Genomic DNA, 20,678 nt, shown 5'->3' with positions numbered 1-20,678 from the left:
GAATATCATGAGGTGTAATGGACGCCCACTGACCGCTCTCCTCTTTCCCCGTCAGGTTCTTCTGTGACTGCGGTGCCGGAACACTGTCTAATCCTTGCACATTAGCCGGAGAGCCCACACACGACACAGATACATTATATGACTCTGCTCCTCCTATAGAATCTAATACTTTGCAACACAACTGAACTTAAGAAGGGGAAGTCCTGCCATTCTAACATAACTGTTTAAAGTTTTTTTTTTTTTTCTTTTGGAAAAATAAAAAAAAAAAAGCTAAACAAAAAAATTTGCCCATTTCTGGAAAACAGTTGATGTGATGATATTCAACCTGCCAAAAAGGAAGCAGAGCTGGACGAGGCAATATGTTGACTCAGGATATAAGGAAGAACTGGGCATTTTTTTTAAGCATTACTCAAAGACTTTCAGAAGAACAGAAGTGAAGAGAGAAGCTACTGTTTTGTATAGAGACCATGTCCTGCTGGTGTTTTTACTCGCGGCAGGCGGGCTGCCTAATGTGCAGTAGTCCTATTCTGTAGACCGGCAGCAGACGTCGTCGCTGCTGCCGCCGTACACACGGACATGGGTACCAATTGCTTTTGTAACATGGTAAAATGTGAGCTAGCACTTCTGCATTTCTTTTTGATTTTTTTTTAACACGTATTCAGATTGAGATATTTTAATGCTTTAATCTCATGTAGTTTTTTTTATTTTAAATTTCAAGCAAACTTTATTGTACTTGAAAGTGTCCTGTTTTGTTAGCACACCATAGCATCGCTGTAAACTGTACTCATGTCCCAGTATCTATGTTCTTTCTATGAAAGAGGAAAACACTAATCTTAATCCAGCAATTTTTCTGGTATCCTTTTGAAAAAGTTAGAATGTTGTTTCCTTTCCTCTCGTATCTTCCCTGCAGCCGTTTCCATATCTCCCCCAGCAGAGGACAGTTGTGTGAGGAGTCTCTGAAGCTCCCCGGGAAGTGGCGGCTGTTGACTTTGGTTTATAAAGTTACCGTAGTCTCCTCCGAGCGCTCCTGTATGTTACTGTTCATTTTTTGTTTGAACAGCCTGGAACTTGTACACTGCTGGAAATTGAAAGATTTCCTGCTTTATGAAGCTGAGACAAGTATATATAAAGTTTCATAGCTTTTTGTTTTATTTTTATTTTTTGTTTCTCTCCCCATTTATATGTATTGGTGACAGTGGGTAATCAAACAGCCTGAAAGTGTATGCATGTACCATAACATCTAGACTTAATATATTGTGGAGTATTCAATAACCATTATGTAGAGGGTAGGTATGAATAAAAAAGGGTTTAATTTCCTAGGAAAGAAAAATGGAAATATGGTCATTTTTAAAAAATAAAGTTTATTAGATCATAATGTGTGAAAACCAGCCTTGTGAATAAACACCAAAATCCACCGTTGTACTTTATATGTTATTACACCATCGCCAGGAGCTTCCTGACTGCTTGATGGTCCAAGGTTTCTGTCTCCAGTAACCCGTATAGTTCTCTGCGGAGGGGAAAATAAGGCACAAGTGTCATTACACAAGAAATGGTGATCACATTAAAGCTATAATCTTCTCTATTCAGTGTATGTAAGATTTATTCTATAGCTAATTCCATGCTGAGCTTAAATTTTCATCTCTCTAGAACTGCAGGATTAAAAGGGGTCTTCCAGTACTTATCAGCTGCTGTATGTCCTGCAGGAAGTCATGTAATCTCTCCAGTCTGACACAGTGCTCTCTGCTGCCACCTCTGTCCATGTCAGGAACTGTCCAGAGCAGGAGAGGTTTTCTATGGGGAGTTTCTGACATGGACAGAGGTGGTGGCAGCAGAGTATCAGACTGGAAAGAATACACCACTTCCTGCAGGACATACAGCAGCTGATACAGACTTGAAGATAATTTATTTTCAATAGAATTTGCCAGACCAGTTGATTAAAGAACCATTTTCTTTGTGTGGCCGTTGTTGGGCATTTGCTTCTGCCCTGGGAGTTCAGATAGTTATGGGTAAGTCCTGCACACAAGCGCTGTTAGACTATAGTAAAGCTTGTGCATGGACACAGCCATAATCTTCCAACGACAGGAGTGACTGCACATGGCTGGAGAGACGCTGCCTAATGAGGTCGCACATAAAGCGGGAGGCGTGCAGCACCAGAAGTGTAGTGCTGTTTGCCATTGAATGAAATGGCGTGTTTAAGAAAATTGTATAATGCTGAACAAGTAGGCAAAGCTTTGGTAAAAAGGGACAGTGGCCTAAAACATCACCTAGCCAGTTTTAAAGATGGAGCAAGTACAATTAGACTAAGTACCTGACCATTTCTCTCAGCCAAAGCACAAGGTGACATCTTCTGTAAGGCTGAATTCACACGTTCCGTGGAGCAGGAACACCTTATGCCAGACCATTTCCCAGCACAGCGTGATATATCTGTCTCATGCCGGGAGCAGGGAAACACTATGAATCTCTGCGGCTGTCCCTACACTGCAGTGGAGTTGGTTTCCCCGCCAGCACAATACTGATACATCAGGCCGTGCGGGGAGACAGTCCAGTACAGGGGTTCAGAGCCAGCACCGATCATGTACATACAGCCTAACAGATCCAGAAACTGCACCAATTAGGGGAAAAATAATGGGGGCAACAGGTACATGAAACTGCTGTACAGTACAGAAAAGTGGATGTGATATTGAAAACTTCATCCACACCCTATAAAATTACCATTTGTTGCTGATTTAGTCCTTTAAAATAGAACAAAAGCTACAATCTGACACATCCACGCTATTTGGTGCACTAGTGATACCCCCCTCCCCATACTGCGGGAGCCATTGTTGGTTTATGTACTGGGGCAGGTATATAGCAGCACCTTGATGTGTGGGAATGATAGGCTCCACCTCCTTGGCACTATTTACAGCCCAAAAAAAGACAATCCAGGCAAAGCCATGTTCTGTCCACTCCCAGTATGTGAGGAAGACTGACATGTAATCTGCAAGTCCATGGCAGTGGTTTTCCTTCATGAAAAATCTCATCTACATAAGCGCCCGCTGTGCCTATAACTCAGTAGTTGTATATACAGTTGCTATATGACTTAGTTTGAGCGTCTCTGTAAAATGTTGCCAAATCTGCACCGACATTCTCCCAGATATATGCCACATGAGAACACGGCCTGACAGTGTCTGTAAGACGGGAGCGCAAGAAACCTGTGATATCGCTGTATGACAGTCAGTGGTTTCACAACGCTCCTCCTGTGCATTTCCAACAAATCTATGGAAACCGCCACTACTTTCTGTTGTGAGACATTTGTTATGTACCAAAAACTGGTATTAAAGGGAATCCGTCACCTGGCCGCCTGAAACCAATGTTATTCCCTAGTAAAAGGCATCAGAGTAAGACAGGCTTTCTAAGAGGATGCTTGTTATGATTTTTGAAGCCAAAGCCAGGAACAAACTAAACCAAAGAGGTCAGACAAATTCCCCCCGCCCCTCTTCAAACCCATTCCTGGCTTTGGCTTCATAAATTTCTCCAATAATCATGTATGTAGATACACCATCAGCCATGTCTTCAGGTGAGAGTTGGCACTGTATAGAACAGACCAGTTCTGTCAGCATATTGTACCGACAGGTCAGCTGAACGTACACACCATCAACTAATGGTAAAGAGGCAGCGCAAACCCTCCCATCAAATACTATAGTGTCCGCTTAAAGGGATTGTCCAAGAATAATTAAAACCATTGATAGGGGTGGGTTAAAAGGAAGAGACTATACTCCCCTCTCCCAGCTGAATGCTTAGCCTTGCTCACTAGCCCATCAACAAGTCCCCAACATTGGATGAAAGTCAGAGTACACCTACCTGAATATCTTTACAGACAGTAAAACTCTTTCAAACTCCCGAGCTTTCTTGTGACCCATCTGAATAATATCTTCAGGAATGTTGGCAAGTCTTGCTGCATTGAATCCATAACTTTTTGGGCAAGCACCCTTAATAAACTTGTAAAGAAAAGTGATCGTTTCCTGGCTGGGATCCTCACATTCATTCTCCACCATACAAGCCTAGAAGAAACAATGAGAGTTAGGACAAAGACTAAAGTGATGGGGAAAACTGCAGCAAAACTACAATTCCAATCATGTCTCTACACCCAAAGCTTAGGCTCTCCAGGCATGATGTCGTTTTTGAACAGCTGAAGGTTCCCTGTTGTACAATCTGCCCCAGCTGACAGTCAGAACTTACCATATGGCCCAGGCGTACAGCAGTGGTGTGAGAGTAATCCTCCACCAGGGAATGGTAATGTGTTGAGAACAAGGTACGGCACTGAATCCTTTCGGAGAGCTCTTTCACCACCGCACTGGCTATAGCCGTCCCATCAAATGTAGCCGTGCCCCTGCCTAGAAGTAAAGGGAGATCAGAAATGTCAGGCCGGAGACCCTCCACAAGAAAGAGGAGAAGCCACAGCAGTAAAGCTGCTCCAGATGTTTCATCATTTACCATAAAGATTGATGGAGGTCCAACTCCCGAGATCCCCAGCAATGATGATGATGGACAGCAGTCAGTCCATTTACTCTCTATGGGATTCTACTATCTGATTAGAGAGGAGTGAACCTGAGCGTGCGGCATTTGATGACCGGTGGCTGAAGTTTGACGCAGCCCTGGAAAACATGGCTGTAGCCTATAGCTGTATCACTGCTTTCCTGGCAGCCTTCCAGATGCATCCAATGAGAATCAAATGCTGCACGCTCAGGCTGGCTCATCTCTCAGATAAAACTTAAAGGGCTATTCCACCCAAAGTCTCTTTGCATTTTGCATTGTTAACCAGCCCACCCTTAGCTCCATATATTACTCAAAATAATTACCTGTTCTTAGCAGTTTGCTGCAAGGGGGAAGGGCGGGGGTGGATTACATATTGGGGTGATGTGATGCAAAATCAGTGGAAAAAAAAAACAGTCCTGTGTTTCCTGTGCAATAGTAATGACAGCAGTGGGCAGGAAAGAAAGCTAAGGGAGCGAGTACACAAACCGACCAATCAGGCAGATGTATGATGGGAAAGGTCATTTCCTGGCCAGCACCATCTTGGATAGACAAATCTGTGTCTATAACATACCGAGTTCATCCAGGAGCACAAGGGAATGCTCAGTCGCGTGCTGTAATATACTTGATGTTTCACTCAGTTCCACAAAGAAGGTGCTCTCGCCTATGAAGAGGTTAAACTAAATATAAAATAATGCAATAAACGTTTACATGCATCTAACACTTCAATTTTAAGCAAGAAATCCTTGGTTTTAATCTTACGGTGGTTACAGGTAAAGCAAATAACCTACTAGGGGATTATAAGACAGACAGGCCTTCAATCCAATCTCTAGAGTCAGAATCTTCCGCAATGAACCACAGCATGAGCCTGTGCATGACACCGACTGCCTCTTATATACTAGAACACCCACGTGTAGTATACAGCTCTTACCTGCCATGATCCTGTCTGATGCTCCCAGTCTTGTGAATACTCTGTCCACAGGAGTCAGCTTGCACAGCTCTGCAGGTACATAACATCCCAGCTGAGCCATGACCACCAGGAGACCGGCCTGAAACAACAAGCGCCGCCCTCTGATTTGTACAGAAAATCATTTAATAAAACCAGTAACTTCTTACCAGGTCATAGCAACATGTCAGGTTTGTATCGGTGGGGGTGCGGGTGCGGAGACCTTCGCTGATCACTAGAACAGAGGGACCGGGGTGATTTACAGTACGCTCTGTCCCTTCATCTTCACTCTCACTGGTAAAGTATCAGTGGACGGAATTATAATGGAGTCTATGGAAATTCCAGCAAAGGCGCCACTATAATTCCGTCCAGTGATACTTTACCAGTGACAATGGAGATGAAGGGGCAGAGCGCGCACTGTAAAGCACTCCGGCCCCTTCGGTCACCAACATGTCAGAAGTCTTCTGATGTAATGAAAGACAAAACAAATGAAAGACAAAACAATGCTTGAAGAGTTGTATTGTGCACAAGAGTTTAGGGGTTAGGTGCCTCATGTGAACATTGCAAATGCAGCGTTGTTTTGCCTGCACACCCCCCAACCCCCCTGCACTTACACTCAGCTATACACACTGCTGTATAGAAAGGTTTCGGTCACTGTTCTGCACAGCTCTGATTCTCACTTCCAAAATTGGTCAATGCTGAACACCCCCCCCTTCCCCATTGCTGTCATGTGACCACACAGACCTCTGACAGCAGCCCTGCTTCTCTATTCTAGCCTGTTGTACTACGTTACTGCATTATGGATGTCTGCATCTCCATCCTGAATCTACAACACATGCTGATTGCTATACTGTACAGTAACATCACATATCCAGCTGCTGCAGGGTTATACAGTTACTATACATTATATACCACATGCTGATTGCTATACTGTACAGTAACATATATCACATATCCAGCTGCTGCAGTGTTATCAGGGTTATACAGTTACTATACATTATATACCACATGCTGATTGCTATACTGTACAGTAACTTATATATCACATATCCAGCTGCTGCAGTGTTATCAGGGTTATACAGTTACTATACATTATATACCACATGCTGATTGCTATACTGTACAGTAACTTATATATCACATATCCAGCTGCAGTGTTATCAGGGTTATACAGTTACTATACATTATATACCACATGCTGCTATACTGTACAGTAACTTATATATCACATATCCAGCTGCTGCTGTGTTACCAGGGTTATACAGTTACTATACATTATACACCACATGCTGCTATACTGTACAGTAACTTATATATCACATATCCAGCTGCAGTGTTATCAGGGTTATACAGTTACTATACATTATATACCACATGCTGATTGCTATACTGTACAGTAACTTATATATCACATATCCAGCTTCTGCAGTGTTATCAGGGTTATACAGTTACTATACATTATATACCACATGCTGATTGCTATACCATGACGTATGATATGAAATAAGGTATGAAAAATGCTAAATTTACCCTTTACACCTGTGTAGAGAAGTCAGAATGCAAAAAGGGGTGACAGTGTCACTTTAACATGTTATTCAGAAAAAAAAAAAAAAAATCATTTTTGGTGGAACCATTTTACTGCATTTCAATAATTTCTTATGGGAAAATTTGCTTTGCATTAAGAGTGGATTTGGATTACAAGAGCCGTCCTGGAGCGAATTATGCTCCTAACCCAAGGTACCACTGTGTATCATTATGGGAAAAGACTCAGTATAACTTGTAATTTGATAGAAATCTCTGATCTTTTTCCGCTAAGGAGTTCAGTCCATTGAGTGACTCCGCCCACTGGACTCCTTACCACAGAATGAGCAGAGATTTCAAAATACATGTTACAAGTTATACTGAATCTTTTCCCACAAAGATATATCAATCCGCTCAGCTCCTCCTGCTCTATAACATGATGTCTACAGATTACATAGCATTGTCTGGGTGACCGGTCCCCTTTAAACTCTTGCATTGTGCACTCTCTCAGATAGGTTATACTTGTCACAATAGGTTATACTTGTCACAATTGAAGGACGTCTCAAGAGACCTAGATGGGCTATTAAAGTAAGGGCCCTATTACACAGAACGATAAACGGCCGCATCGGCCCGAAGCGGACGATTATCGTTCTGTGTAATAGACACTACGTTCAGCCGATGACAACGATCATCGCAGATTTAGGTTTGGGCCTATAATAGTTGGGCATCGACCGCGCATCGCTACCTGTAACAGCGATGTGTGGCCGGCGGCTGACGAGTTGCAAACTGTATACATCACCTGTCCATGCTCCAGGGCTCCTCCTGCGCTCTGCTTCTTCCCGGCCGCACAGCCAATCACTGGCCAGGACTGCTGTGGACAGTGATTGGCTGAGCGGCCTGTCAGCTCAGACAGGCTGCGGTGAAGCTGCAGCGCATGGAACCCGGGAAGAAGCAGAGCGCAAGAGGAGCCCTGGAGCACGGACAGGTGATGTATACAGTTTAAGCCAGGGCTGCAAGGACATAGGTAACGATGTCAGTGCAGCCTTTGTTAAACGATCGGGCCGTGTAATAGGCCCAGTAAACTAGCGCCGATCTAGCAGATCTAGTTATAATTGGGCCCCCATCGGCCTATGTAATAGTACCCTAACACACAGCTCACCTGTCTCAGCAGAGTTGACTTGCCACCCATGTTTGGACCGGTGACCAGCACACAGTGGGCAGTACTGCCCTCATCATCATCCTCGTCCTTGCAGCCGATCACAATATCATTTGGGATGAAGTCATCTCCAAAAAAGGTTTTTGTGATACAGGGGTGACGAGATCCGCGGAGCTCCAGAAATGGTGCTTTGTCATCGGGCAACAAGATGTCAGGCCTGCAAACTGGTCCATCACCTCCGCGGCTGTACTGCGCCAGGCATATAAGGACATCTGTGGAACAAGGGACCACGAGTGATCAGCAGAAAGGGGAGGCATTGCAGCTGTTACACAAAAGCTAAAGGGCACGACATTACAGGGTAACGCTGCATTCATACAACTGCTATAGGGATATAGATTAGAAATGGTTTCCCCAATTAGAATATTGCCAAGGGCGACCTTTGTCCGGCTAACATTCCACGGCCACACAACCACTATGAGAAAGGAGGGCCGAACCTGAACTTCAGTCCTCTATATTTCGTGAGCCCCCATCTACAGCCGCACATCAGCACTTTGTGAAGAAATCAGGAATAAAGTCTTTGCAGCTCCAGAATTAATCAAGTTGCTTATGTTATAACAGCAGGGCGGGTGTACCGATACGGCATGATGTGCGTCTGTGATGTAGATGTACGGCATGTATCAGTCATACAGCTACAACCCTCCTGCACGTACAGCCCCGTATCATAGCTAGAAGACAGACCATAGCCAGGTACCTACCCAATACAGCAAAGCACTCCACCGCTGTTTGCCACTCTTTGTAGTTTTTATCAAAGTTATAGAAGAGTCTCCTCATACAGTCCTTAAGGGCGGCATCTCTGCGCTCTTCTGCATTTACCAGGTCACCAAACATGTTCTCTATGGCTTTTGTCCAATAACGCTTGAAGCCCTTCTTTGTAGACTTTAGCTCGTACTCCTCGGGTAAGTTGCGTTCTGTGACGCTCTCTGGGATTTCCATCTGGTAGCGGTTCTTTGCGGTCCCCCAATAAACAATACTCTTGCACCCCAGTCTCTTACGTTGCTTCTCCAAGTAGTCGTTCAGACTCTGTTCAGCCGTCTTAATGTCTCTGAGAGCTTCATCATAGTCCGGATCAAAGCCGGCTTTAGGGGTGATCACACCCGTTTTTCTGGCTTTCTCGTGGTCGAATGATGTATCCCAACGCTTTAACTCCGTGGACAGGTCAGGAAAGCGTCCTTTGGAGTTTTTGTCTTTCAGACCGACCACCTGCTTGAGAATATTGGATTTGAAGTCATCGATAGCGTCTCCCATGATCATTATGACTTCCCGCATGACCTTAAAGCCTTCCAGGGCAGAAAGGAAGTCTGCTATCTTCTTCTTGCTGTAGGTGGTCTCCTCGTACATGACCGCTCTGCTGTCTGGGTGGTTTTGGCTTTTCAGCGGTGAGCCAATACTATGAATTTTGCTCAGTAGTCTTTCCAGATCTGGAAGTTTTTTCAGCAGTTCTCCAACCTCAGCCACTTTGCCCGGAATAGCCATGAGATCTTCAACTGCATTAAGTCGGTCATTGATGGAGAACGGGTTGCACAGCGGAGCACAGAGCCATTGCTTCAAGAGACGTTTGCCGAAAGGAGTGAAACAGGTGTCCATCTTCTCCAGCAGCGTCCCCTCCATAGACCCGTTTGTTCCATTCTGCAGAATCTCTAGGTTAGTTAGTGTAACGCCATCGAGAACCATTCGTTGGCTTGTTTTAGCAAAAAAACTGGTTACTGTTTGGGCTCTCTCAATGTTGAGATCAACAGGAACGTACTCTTCGAAATTTGCCATAGAGAGCAGTTCTTGATCGATGAGACATTTCTTAAGATAGAAGATACAGGCTCCGAGCGCAGAGAGAGCGAGCTCATGTTTCTCACCCGGGGTAAGCGCTAAGGAGTCACTGTCTGACGTCATGGCTTTCAGAACTGGGGGCAGGGGGCCGGTCTCATGGTCCTTAGTGTCTTTCACAAAATATCCTTCTTCAGACAAGACCTTTAGTGTTTTTGAGGGATCCCAGAATTGGGAGGAAGGATTTAACCCTTCTTGAATAGAAGTGGAGACACAGCTTTTAAGAACCTTCTTTGTATCCAGTGATGGGTTACTCTTCTCATACAGAATCTGTACTGGGGGATAGTGGGCAACTAAGGTCCTAAATCTAGAACAATGGCGGTCATCATGAAACTGGCCCACAAAGAACTTTCCCACAGAAGTGTCCACAAAGCAGACGCCGTATATTCTCTGCTGACCGGATGAATCGGTCATTTTTTCCTTTACACACAGCAGGTATTTACTGTGACTCTCGGAGGGGTTCCCGTCTAGCACGCTGTAGGTCTGGGTTCCTTTGGTAATAATCCTGCAAATTTCTCTTCTCACCACCTTATCAAACTTAGTAGGGTGGGACATGGACTTGCAGCGCGTTTCCATCATCTCTGGCGTTTCGGTCTGCTCTACCCTGGCGACTTTATATCCCTTCTGAACCAGAACATCTGAGAAACGTCCGAATGCAATCTCTGGGAAGCCGGAGTGAGCCCACGTGCCTTTCATGAACATGAGGCCCAACTCATTTACCCCAATCACCGCATCCATGTGGTAAAGTTCATAAAACTTTCCCACCTTATAGAATATGACGGTGTCAAAATGCTGAGATTTCAGCTGCCACCATTTTCTCATGCCTGGCGTGCATTTATTTAGGAAATCATCCGGAACGTACAGCGTTCCCGGGTCATAATCTTCATCATTCTGTCTCCTTCGTTTTGCGTCTTTCCTTCTCCCATCTTGAAGCCATTCTAACTTATCGTGATCCCAGACAGAGACGCCGCCGGCACCTCCAGTGTTTGACTGCGACTCGAAGGCTTCTGGGGCAGAGAAGGACGACAGCTTTAGCTTGGCTTCTGTGGACACAGCGACTGCTCTCTTTGGAGTTTCTGGTAGATCATTCTGCAGTTTCTTAGCAGGCGCCTTTGGTGCGCTTCCTCTCTTGCGTTTGACGGGGACCTTGACCGGACTGTCTTCTTCGGTGTCGGGGGCAGACACCTCAGCCTCATCAATGCCGCTGCTGTCCTCATCACTGCTTGCAGAATCCTTAGCGTCCGGCTTAAACTCATCCTCGGACCCCTCCTCACTGTCTGACGCCACCATAATCCTTCTCCTTTTGGCCTTTCCGCTACTTCTGGCCTGACGTACCGGCCTCCCATTTCTACGCTCAGGAGTTGGTTCATCACTTCCCACACTTTCTTCTACCTGGGTAATGAAACAAAGAGACATCAGGTTGTAAGTTTGAGCTCATAATACCTTAAAGGGAGAGTATCACCTACATTTTCTTACTGATTAGAGTCCCATACTAAAACTATTTTCTGCCTTTTTTTTTTCACTTTTTGTACATTGTTATGGGGGCGGCCATATTGCCTGGCATGCTTTACAGCAAGACTCATGGACATAGACAACAGACAGTCCCCTTGAGATGAATGTGAGACATTACTGAGCACGCTCTGTGACCTGTGAAGAGGTCATTCCACCGGGAGCTGCTATTGTCTCCTCAATCTACTGGCGTCACATGACGCTGCAATGCTGTACAGATCACTTTTCTGTTCTTTCCGCTGTAAACAATTATAAACTATGAGATGGAGCTTTCCACTATCTCCAGTGAGAGACTCAGGGCTATGCAAGTCTATGATGCTATTGGGATATGACGGGAAGGTCCCTCCATATTCGGTGGGGAGACCTGGCGCTCAGCAGCTCGGACGTGCAGTTATAATAGATGCAGCCAGATACTGGTGCATACATTACATATCAGTGCAATGATTGTGTACAGCAGTGTAACCGCACATTATCACTGTGTTATCTTTCTGCTATTATACCAAACATTTTTATGGATTTTTATGTATCCAATCGTTAATGAGCATCTACCCTTACAAGGAATCAGTCAGCTGCAAGTCACGTTCCAAACTGCTGACACTTGTTAGATGCGGTCAGGACAAGGAGACACATGGTCCCTTTCATATATCCATCTGTGCTTCCAGAACATGCTTTTATTCTATAGTAAGAGTCAGAGGCGATCCTAAGCTTATGAAGTGCTAAAGTGCTACAGTATTTTCATTGGAGCTCAAGTGCCAAACCTGTAAATCAGCTCCACCCCACCTGGTAGGGACCTGACAGATTCCCTTTAAGCCTCATTCAAACATCCGTAACAGTGGACTTCACTATGGATGTGCATCTGCAGTTCATAGAAGATCCGTGATCCGTGCCACAATTGTTGGTCTGCACTAGCACCTGTCTTTTTTGCGGCATGGACCATGGCCATGGGCAGACGTAGTCAGGGCCAGTGAAATGTATTAGTCCTATGTTCTGCAGACTACAGATGTGTGATTAAGGCCTAAGTCCCTCTCTCATACCTAAACCTGCTTGGAGCTCAGCATCCAGGTGTCAATCATGCAGGGTGGGGGAGAGAGGGGACATCCCAGCTTGCAGCTATTAGCCTTATACTCTGGGAGCACAGACAGATATATGGCAGGTACCCTGTGTCCCTTGTCCTAACAGCATCTAACAGTGTCAGCAGTTTGGAACTTGAACTAAAGCTTACAGATTCCCTTTAACCCCTTAGCGACCCATGACGTATCTGATATGTCATGGCGCCGCGGGGGGTGATCAGAGCGGGGTCCCGGCGGGACCCCGCTCTGAACGGCGCTGATCCCGGCTGACACGTGCAGCCGGGCAGTGCCTCTGTTAGCTGGCGCGGGTCCCGTTGCTGCGCCGGCTAATTAAGAACTTCAATGCAGCTGTCAAACCTGACAGCTGCATTGAAGTGCTTTATGCACACTATCCCTGGTGTCTAGTGGGTCGGATCTCCCCCCCGCGATGCGATCGCGGGGGGGAGATCCGTTTTTCTGCACGTGCCGGGCCTCAGCGTCGGAATGACGCTGATCCCGGCTCGGCAATAGATTGCTATGGCCTGCAGCAGGCCATAGTAATCTATGACCGATCTGATGGATCTTTGATGTGTATATACAAGCCCCCCAGGGGGGCTTCTAGTCCATGTTAAAAAAAAAAAGTAAAAAAGTGTTTATTAATAAAAAATCCCCTCCCCTAATAAAAGTCCAAATCACCCCCCTTTTCCCATTTTATAAATATAAATTAATAAATAAATAAACATATTTAGTATCACCGCACACGTAATCGCCCGAACTATTAATCACATTCCTGATCTCGCACGGTAAACGGCGTCAGCGCAAAAAAATTCCAAAGTGCAAATTTGCGCATTTTTGGTCGCATCAAATCCAGAAAAAATGTAATAAAAAGTGATCAAAAAGTCGTATATGCGCAATCAAGGTACCGATAGAAAGAACGCATCATGGCGCAAAAAATGACACCTCGCACAGCCCCATAGACCAAAGGATAAAAGTGCTATAAGCCGGGAATGGAGCGATTTTAAGTGACATATATTTGTTAACAACGGTTTGAATTTTTTACCGGCCATCAGATACAATATAAGTTATACATGTTATATATCATAGTAATCGTAACGACTTGAGGAACATGCATAACAAGTCAGTTTTACCATAGGACGGACGGCGTAAATGCAAAACTCCCCGAAATCAAAACAAATTCGTTTTTTTTCAATTTGACAGCGCAAATTATTTTTTTCCGGTTTCGCAGCATATGTTATGGAAAAATAATGCTGGTCATTGCAAAGTACAATTGGTTTCGCAAAAAATAAGCGCTCATATACGTCTCTAGGTGAAAAAATGCAAGCGCTGTTGACTTTTTAAACTTAAAATGGAATAAGCAAAAGCGCAAAAACAAAAATTGGCTTTGACCTTAAGGGGTTAAGCCCCTTTTACACAATCCGATTATTGGTAAGGGATGTTACTAGAAACAGGAGAAGAAAATCGCTTGATCCTCGGCTGTGAGCATCTTCTGCGCTGCTTCAAGATTTATCGCTATCAACTGCGCGTCTTCCTGTGTAAACGGGACGGGTGACTGATATCATTTAAATTGTCGCACAGATGTTAGCGTGTTCATAGAGCCAGGCAGCGAGACTGATCACATCTTCTAAAGGGGATTGGGAACGATTGCTGATCTCACTGATCAGTGCCCGCTGACATCCCTGCATGGAGTAACAGGACCTTTTAGAATTAAAAATAAGAAGTTCAATAGAGGGATTTATCACAGCAGAATCCGAGTCACCATGCCAGTTTGCTGCAGATTTTATCATTGATTTTAATGGTGTAAATCTGCAACACAAATTAACATTTTACTGATTGATAGCGGAGTTAAAGGGGATGTGACACCTACATTTTCTGTTACTGATTCAGATACTAAAACTTCTTTATTCTAATCTGTTTCTATTTTCTGAAATGTATTAGGTCGCTTTCTGTACATTGCTATAGGGGCGTCCATCTTGCCTGGGCTGTTCCTCACAGCATTCACTGACATGCTTTATGGACATAGAGAACAATAGACAAGACTCTGCCCCCTGGAGATGAATGTGAGACATTACTGAGCGCGCTCTGTGACCTGTGAAGAGGTCATTCCACAGGGAGCTGCTATTGTCTCCTCTATCTACTGGTGTCACATGACGCTGCAATGCTGTACAGATCACTTTACTGCAGCCTCCTCTTATTACCACAAACAGGAAGTCTCAGCTTAGTTTTAGGTTGAGAACTGCAAGATCCCAGGATTATTGTATAATATAAATAGAAAAAAATCTGTTCAACATAAAAACATTAGTTATACAATAGATGCATTAGAATTGACATGTCCTAGGGAGGACGACCGTGTGATCAGCTAACACTGCTGTATTGCCTGGTTTTCTGCCTGTCAGTAAGGACAGAACTACGGAGAGAACATGAAACTGAAGGGCGCGCGGCGGCTACACGGTATCTAATGAAAGCGAGTGCGGTTGTGTCCCGCGGCTTACCGTGACAGCAGGCAGACACCCAAACCTGCTGGATTCCTGTGCAACCACAATCACTGACAATGACTGGGATTGGAGCGGGGCAGCTTTATTCTGCACGACCACAAGTCTCAGGGCAGCACTTGTCCATGTCTGACAGGCTGCTGTCACTTACCATGAGTGACCTTGTACTATGTGACAGTATGGGAAGGGCTCAAACACTCCACATCTCCGCTGAGGGAGAACACACATGGCTGTAGAGAACCTGCATCTAATCTGAGCCAATTCACCAGGGATCCTACACATTGTTATCAGCAAGGTCTCCCATACAGAATGAGACCCCCTTACACTCACCTCCATCTCCTCCTCAGAGTCAGAAGGCTCGGTGCACACCGCCAGAGACAGTCTCTTTTCTTTGTCGGTCTTCATCGCTTCATCTGCCATTTTCATTGCTCTTCCGATCTCCAGTCTGGTGCTGAAGAAGGTGCCGCCCTTCTGGGATTCGGAGCCTCCCGAACCTGAACACCAAGAAGGGACAACTGAGAATTACACATCAGTCCTAAGCACTGGAAAGATCGAAGTCTAAGGGCCGTAATATCGACGTCTGTTCCAATGGGACGGCCCGTGCGCCTCCGCTTCGGCCGCTCTCCATCCAACACAGGTGGGATTACAATATAAGATGGCCCCAATATACAGATAAGACAGGATCAGGCCGTTCACCAGGTGTGACACTCAGAGCTCGGCACATACCTGAATAAGTCTTTATATACTTTGCTCCCACCCATCCTCTGCTCGGGGGGTCATCAAAAAACTGCACATGGACATGGAGAGACTTCCCTTTTCCTCTGAGATGCGTCTCTTCTCTGGGATGGTCGTACACTAAGGACGGCCACCACGGGTGACCCGGCATCTTGGCCCAGACAAGATCTCCCGGAGTGAAGTCACAGTCCACACTGGAAGAGAAACAATGTAAGTACAGAGCAGGAACGCTGCAGCATCTAAGGGGGCGTCTATCCTGGAGGAATAAAGGAGCCACCACATAATCATGGGGGCTCTGGGACCATCACCACAAGGGGCCGCAGGGCACAAGCTACTACACAAGAGCCCGCTAATCCTTCCAGGAACGATGGAGTCTCAATCCCGTCTGTACATACAATATAGAAGTCTGAGACTGTCACTGATTATTATTTTTCGGCTATGTTTACACTACGTAAAATAACGGCCGTTGTCCGCGCCGCAAAACCATGGCCGTTTTTAAGGTTTCCTATAATGACTGCAATGCAATGTAACTACGGCCGTTATATTCACACTACGTATCAGATAACTGCCGTTGTTTATACGGCCCCGTGTAAAATGAACATCTCATTTCCGGCCGGTAATACTGCAACAACGGCCGTGGATTTCAATGCGGCCGCGAACGTAAAACTTATATCTGCCGAACTTGGTTTTGATGTAAAAAATTTTCTGAGTGGTTTCTCGGGCTGGGCGCAGTATTTAAAGTAAATGACCCGTTTCATCCCGTTTATAATCATGCTAGGAATCAAAATTAAACAACGGTCGTAGTTTCACGACTAGCCCGTACGATAGTAATTCTACGGCTGTTGCTTTGGCCTCAAAATAACGGCCGTTGAAAACGGCCGTTATTTTACGTAGTCTTAAACTGAATAAAAACAACCTGATCCAGCTCTTCCCCCTGATGATCCCGCTGTAACTTCCTGCACATCCCCCTGATGATCCCGCTGTAACTTCCTGCACATCCCCCTGATGATCCCGCTGTAACTTCCTGCACATCCCCTGATGATCCCGCTGTAACTTCCTGCACATCCCCCTGATGATCCCGCTGTAACTTCCTGCACATCCCCCTGATGATCCGCTGTAACTTCCTGCACATCCCCCTGATGATCCCGCTGTAACTTCCTGCACATCCCCCTGATGATCCGCTGTAACTTCCTGCACATCCCCCTGATGATCCCGCTGTAACTTCCTGCACATCCCCCTGATGATCCCGCTGTAACTTCCTGCACATCCCCCTGATGATCCCGCTGTAACTTCCTGCACATCCCCCTGATGATCCCGCTGTAACTTCCTGCACATCCCCCTGATGATCCCGCTGTAACTTCCTGCACATCCCCTGATGATCCCGCTGTAACTTCCTGCACATCCCCCTGATGATCCCGCTGTAACTTCCTGCACATCCCCCTGCATAGGGCGGCCATGTAACCTCAGCCATCCGGCCGTGCTGATCACTATGGACAGGCCTGAGCAGTCACCCGTACCGCTGCCGCCCCTCCCCATAACCCTCCATGGAGAAGGTCCCATTGCGACCACCATTAGGTCACATGGGTCCAGGGCGGCCTCAGGGTCTCACCTAAAAAATCCTTAGTTTTATATTTTACCCAACTTTCCTAAGCACATCACCTGGAAAGGCATAAGATGTAACCCCGGTGATCTGCTATGGCGGCTGCAGGGATCAGCGAGCCGAGGACATCTGCATCGTCTACAAGCCGGGAGAAGCCTGGGACCGAGCGCTTCACAGCACGCTGCCTGATCCGATACACGCTGCCTGATCCGATACACGCTGCCTGATCCGATACAATGCAGGAAGTGGCTTCTTTAGTGATGGATAATGCAGCATGAAGCGCCAGACACACTCTTCTCCCTGCTCTATGTACAGATCAGTAGGACTCTCCGCACTCAGACCTGGGACTAAGCTTCTGGCTTCTACTAACAATGATAAAAGGGAAAGAAGAGCGCTGGAGTTTTTCATCCTGCTCTTTCCCCCGCAGTCACCCACCTCTCCCCCCCCCCCCCGCAGTCACCCACCTCTCCCCCCCCCCCCCGCAGTCACCCACCTCTCCCCCCCCCCCCCGCAGTCACCCACCTCTCCCCCCCCCCCCCGCAGTCACCCGCCTCTCCCCCCCCCCCGCAGTCACCCGCCTCTCTCCCCATCACCCGTCTCTCTCCCCCCGCGTCACCCCCCCCCACAGTCACCCACCCACCTCTCTCTCCCCCCCCCCAGTCACCCCCCCCACCTCTCTCTCCCCCCCCCCAGTCACCCCCCCCTCTCTCCCCCCCCCAGTCACCCCCCCTCTCTCCCCCCCCCAGTCACCCCCCCCCAGTCACCCCCCCTCTCTCCCCCCCCAGTCACCCCCCCTCTCTCCCCCCCCCAGTCACCCCCCCTCCCTCCCCCCCCAGTCACCCCCCCTCTCTCCCCCCCCCAGTCACCCCCCCTCTCTCCCCCCCCCAGTCACCCCCCCTCCCTCTCCCCCCCCAGTCACCCCCCCTCCCTCCCCCCCCAGTCACCCCCCCTCTCTCCCCCCCCCAGTCACCCCCCCTCCCTCTCCCCCCCCCAGTCACCCCCCCCCCAGTCACCCCCCCTCTCTCCCCCCCCCCCAGTCACCCCCCCTCTCTCCCCCCCCCGTCACCCCCCCCCTCTCCCCCCCCCCCAGTCCACCCCCCCTCTCTCCCCCCCCCCCAGTCACCCCCCCTCTCTCCCCCCCCCCAGTCACCCCCCCTCCCTCTCTCCCCCCCCAGTCACCCCCCCCCTCTCTCTCCCCCCCCAGTCACCCCCCCCCCTCTCTCTCCCCCCCCAGTCACCCCCCCCCCTCTCTCTCCCCCCCCAGTCACCCCCCCCCCTCTCTCTCCCCCCCCCCTCTCTCTCCCCCCCCAGTCACCCCCCCCCCTCTCTCTCCCCCCCGTCACCCCCCCCCTCTCTCTCCCCCCCCCAGTCACCCCCCCCCCTCTCTCTCCCCCCCAGTCACCCCCCCCCTCTCTCTCCCCCCCCAGTCACCCCCCCCCCCTCTCTCTCCCCCCCCCCTCTCTCTCCCCCCCCAGTCACCCCCCCCCCTCTCTCTCCCCCCCCGTCACCCCCCCCCCCTCTCTCTCCCCCCCCAGTCACCCCCCCCCCTCTCTCTCCCCCCAGTCACCCCCCCCCCTCTCTCTCCCCCCCCAGTCACCCCCCCCCCCCTCTCTCTCCCCCCCCAGTCACCCCCCCCCCCTCTCTCTCCCCCCCCGTCACCCCCCCCCCTCTCTCTCCCCCCCAGTCACCCCCCCCCCTCTCTCTCCCCCCCCGTCACCCCCCCCCCCTCTCTCTCCCCCCCAGTCACCCCCCCCCCCTCTCTCTCTCCCCCCCCAGTCACCCCCCCCCCCCCTCTCTCTCCCCCCCGTCACCCCCCCCCCCCTCTCTCTCCCCCCCCAGTCACCCCCCCCCCCCTCTCTCTCCCCCCCAGTCACCCCCCCCCCTCTCTCCCCCCCAGTCACCCCCCCTCTCTCTCCCCCCCCCCAGTCACCCCCCCTCTCTCTCTCTCCCCCCCCCCCAGTCACCCCCCCTCTCTCTCTCTCTCCCCCCCCCAGTCACCCCCTCTCTCTCTCTCCCCCCCAGTCACCCACCCCTCTCTCTCTCTCCCCCCCCCCCACCCAGCTTTCCCAGGATCAGAGAGTTTACTAAGCCCACATGCAGCTCCCCCCTTCAGATCACTACAAGTCCCAGCATGCCCCGGGGCCGTCATACAATGCATCACTGCGCCCCCTCCCACGGGATCTGCTGCTACTTGTTCTCCGAAAACCGCATGGATGACGCATGGTGTGAACAGCGCCAAGAGCCCGCCACTCAGGAGCGTTACCTCGGGGTGGAGGCTCTGGGGGTCTTGTTTCCATGCTTCGGGGCCCCCGCTGACTCTTTGGGATAGGAGCAGGACTTCTTGCCGGTGGCAGAGGGCAGGTCGGCCTCGGTGGGGGACGAGGAGATGGCGGCCTTCCTGCTGACGGCGGGAGGAGACTTGGTGAAGAAGCTGAACAGGGTGCTCTGCTTGGACATGGTGATGGCGCCGCTCAGCCCACCGCCTCAGCAACGCGGGACCACCGGCTGGCGGGAAAAGCCTTCAGCGGCGAGAAACGTCACCGACCGGAAGTGGGCGGCGCGCGCACAGCCAATGAGCGAGCGGGACAGCGGAGGGGCGGGGCCACTGGGAGAGCACGTGTGGAGCTCGGGCTGTAGTCATGGTGACCGGGGAGGCTTGTTATGGTAGTAATGGCGGGCGGCAATCACGTGACTACCCTCGTATCCCTTCTCTTCAGTCATAGTCCTGCCTCATGCTGCCAGGAGAGTCAGTCAGTCAGTGTGCAGATCCTGTCACACAGGAGGGAGAGCTGCTGCCAGGAGAGTCAGTCAGTCAGTGTGCAGATCCTGTCACACAGGAGGGAGAGCTGCCACCAGGAGAGTCAGTCAGTCAGTGTGCAGATCCTGTCACAGGAGGGAGAGCTGCCACCAGGAGAGTCAGTCAGTCAGTGTGCAGATCCTGTCACAGGAGGGAGAGCTGCCGCCAGGAGAGTCAGTCAGTCAGTGTGCAGATCCTGTCACAGGAGGGAGAGCTGCTACCAGGAGAGTCAGTCAGTGTGCAGATCCTGTCACACAGGAGGGAGAGCTGCCACCAGGAGAGTCAGTCAGTCAGTGTGCAGATCCTGTCACAGGAGGGAGAGCTGCTACCAGGAGAGTCAGTCAGTCAGTGTGCGGATCCTGTCACAGGAGGGAGAGCTGCTGCCAGGAGAGTCAGTCAGTCAGTGTGCGGATCCTGTCACACAGGAGGGAGAGCTGCCACCAGGAGAGTCAGTCAGTCAGTGTG

General features: G+C 49.1%; 2 protein-coding genes across 2 annotated transcripts in view; one reads left to right on the top strand and one right to left on the bottom strand.

Moving 5' to 3' along the window:
- Positions 1–1,419, top strand: part of FBXO11 (F-box protein 11) — a 61,269-nt gene extending 59,850 nt beyond the window's left edge. Inside the window, exon 23 of the mRNA XM_069954921.1 lies at positions 56–1,419. Within this exon, the coding sequence (XP_069811022.1) occupies positions 56–185 (130 nt within the window). The 3' untranslated portion in view covers positions 186–1,419. The remainder of the gene's footprint in view (positions 1–55) is intronic.
- MSH6 (mutS homolog 6) lies at positions 1,342–19,972 on the bottom strand. Its single transcript, XM_069954920.1, has 10 exons — positions 19,680–19,972; positions 15,808–16,010; positions 15,412–15,575; positions 8,891–11,405; positions 8,139–8,407; positions 5,444–5,561; positions 5,087–5,176; positions 4,219–4,373; positions 3,841–4,040; positions 1,342–1,507 (listed from the first exon to the last, which is right to left on the bottom strand). The coding sequence occupies exons 1-10, from the start codon at positions 19,871–19,873 to the stop codon at positions 1,435–1,437; spliced, it is 3,981 nt and encodes a 1,326-aa protein (XP_069811021.1). The 5' UTR covers positions 19,874–19,972; the 3' UTR covers positions 1,342–1,434.
- Between the last annotated feature and the right edge of the window lie 706 nt (positions 19,973–20,678).

The sequence above is a fragment of the Dendropsophus ebraccatus genome, chromosome 15 (assembly GCF_027789765.1).
Source record: "Dendropsophus ebraccatus isolate aDenEbr1 chromosome 15, aDenEbr1.pat, whole genome shotgun sequence".
Lineage (NCBI taxonomy): Eukaryota > Metazoa > Chordata > Amphibia > Anura > Hylidae > Dendropsophus > Dendropsophus ebraccatus.
This window is presented reverse-complemented; position numbering and strand designations above follow the sequence as displayed.

Coding starts and splice junctions, on each gene's coding strand:
- MSH6 (XM_069954920.1), bottom strand. CDS start 19,873: ATGTCCAAGCAGAGCACCCTGTTCAGCTTCTTCACCAAGTCTCCTCCC. Junction 15,576..15,807: donor GTATATAAAGACTTATTCAG/GTATGTGCCGAG, acceptor CTTGGTGTTCAG/GTTCGGGAGGCTCCGAATCC. Junction 1,508..3,840: donor CTGTCTGTAAAGATATTCAG/GTAGGTGTACTC, acceptor TCCCCTCCGCAG/AGAACTATACGGGTTACTGG.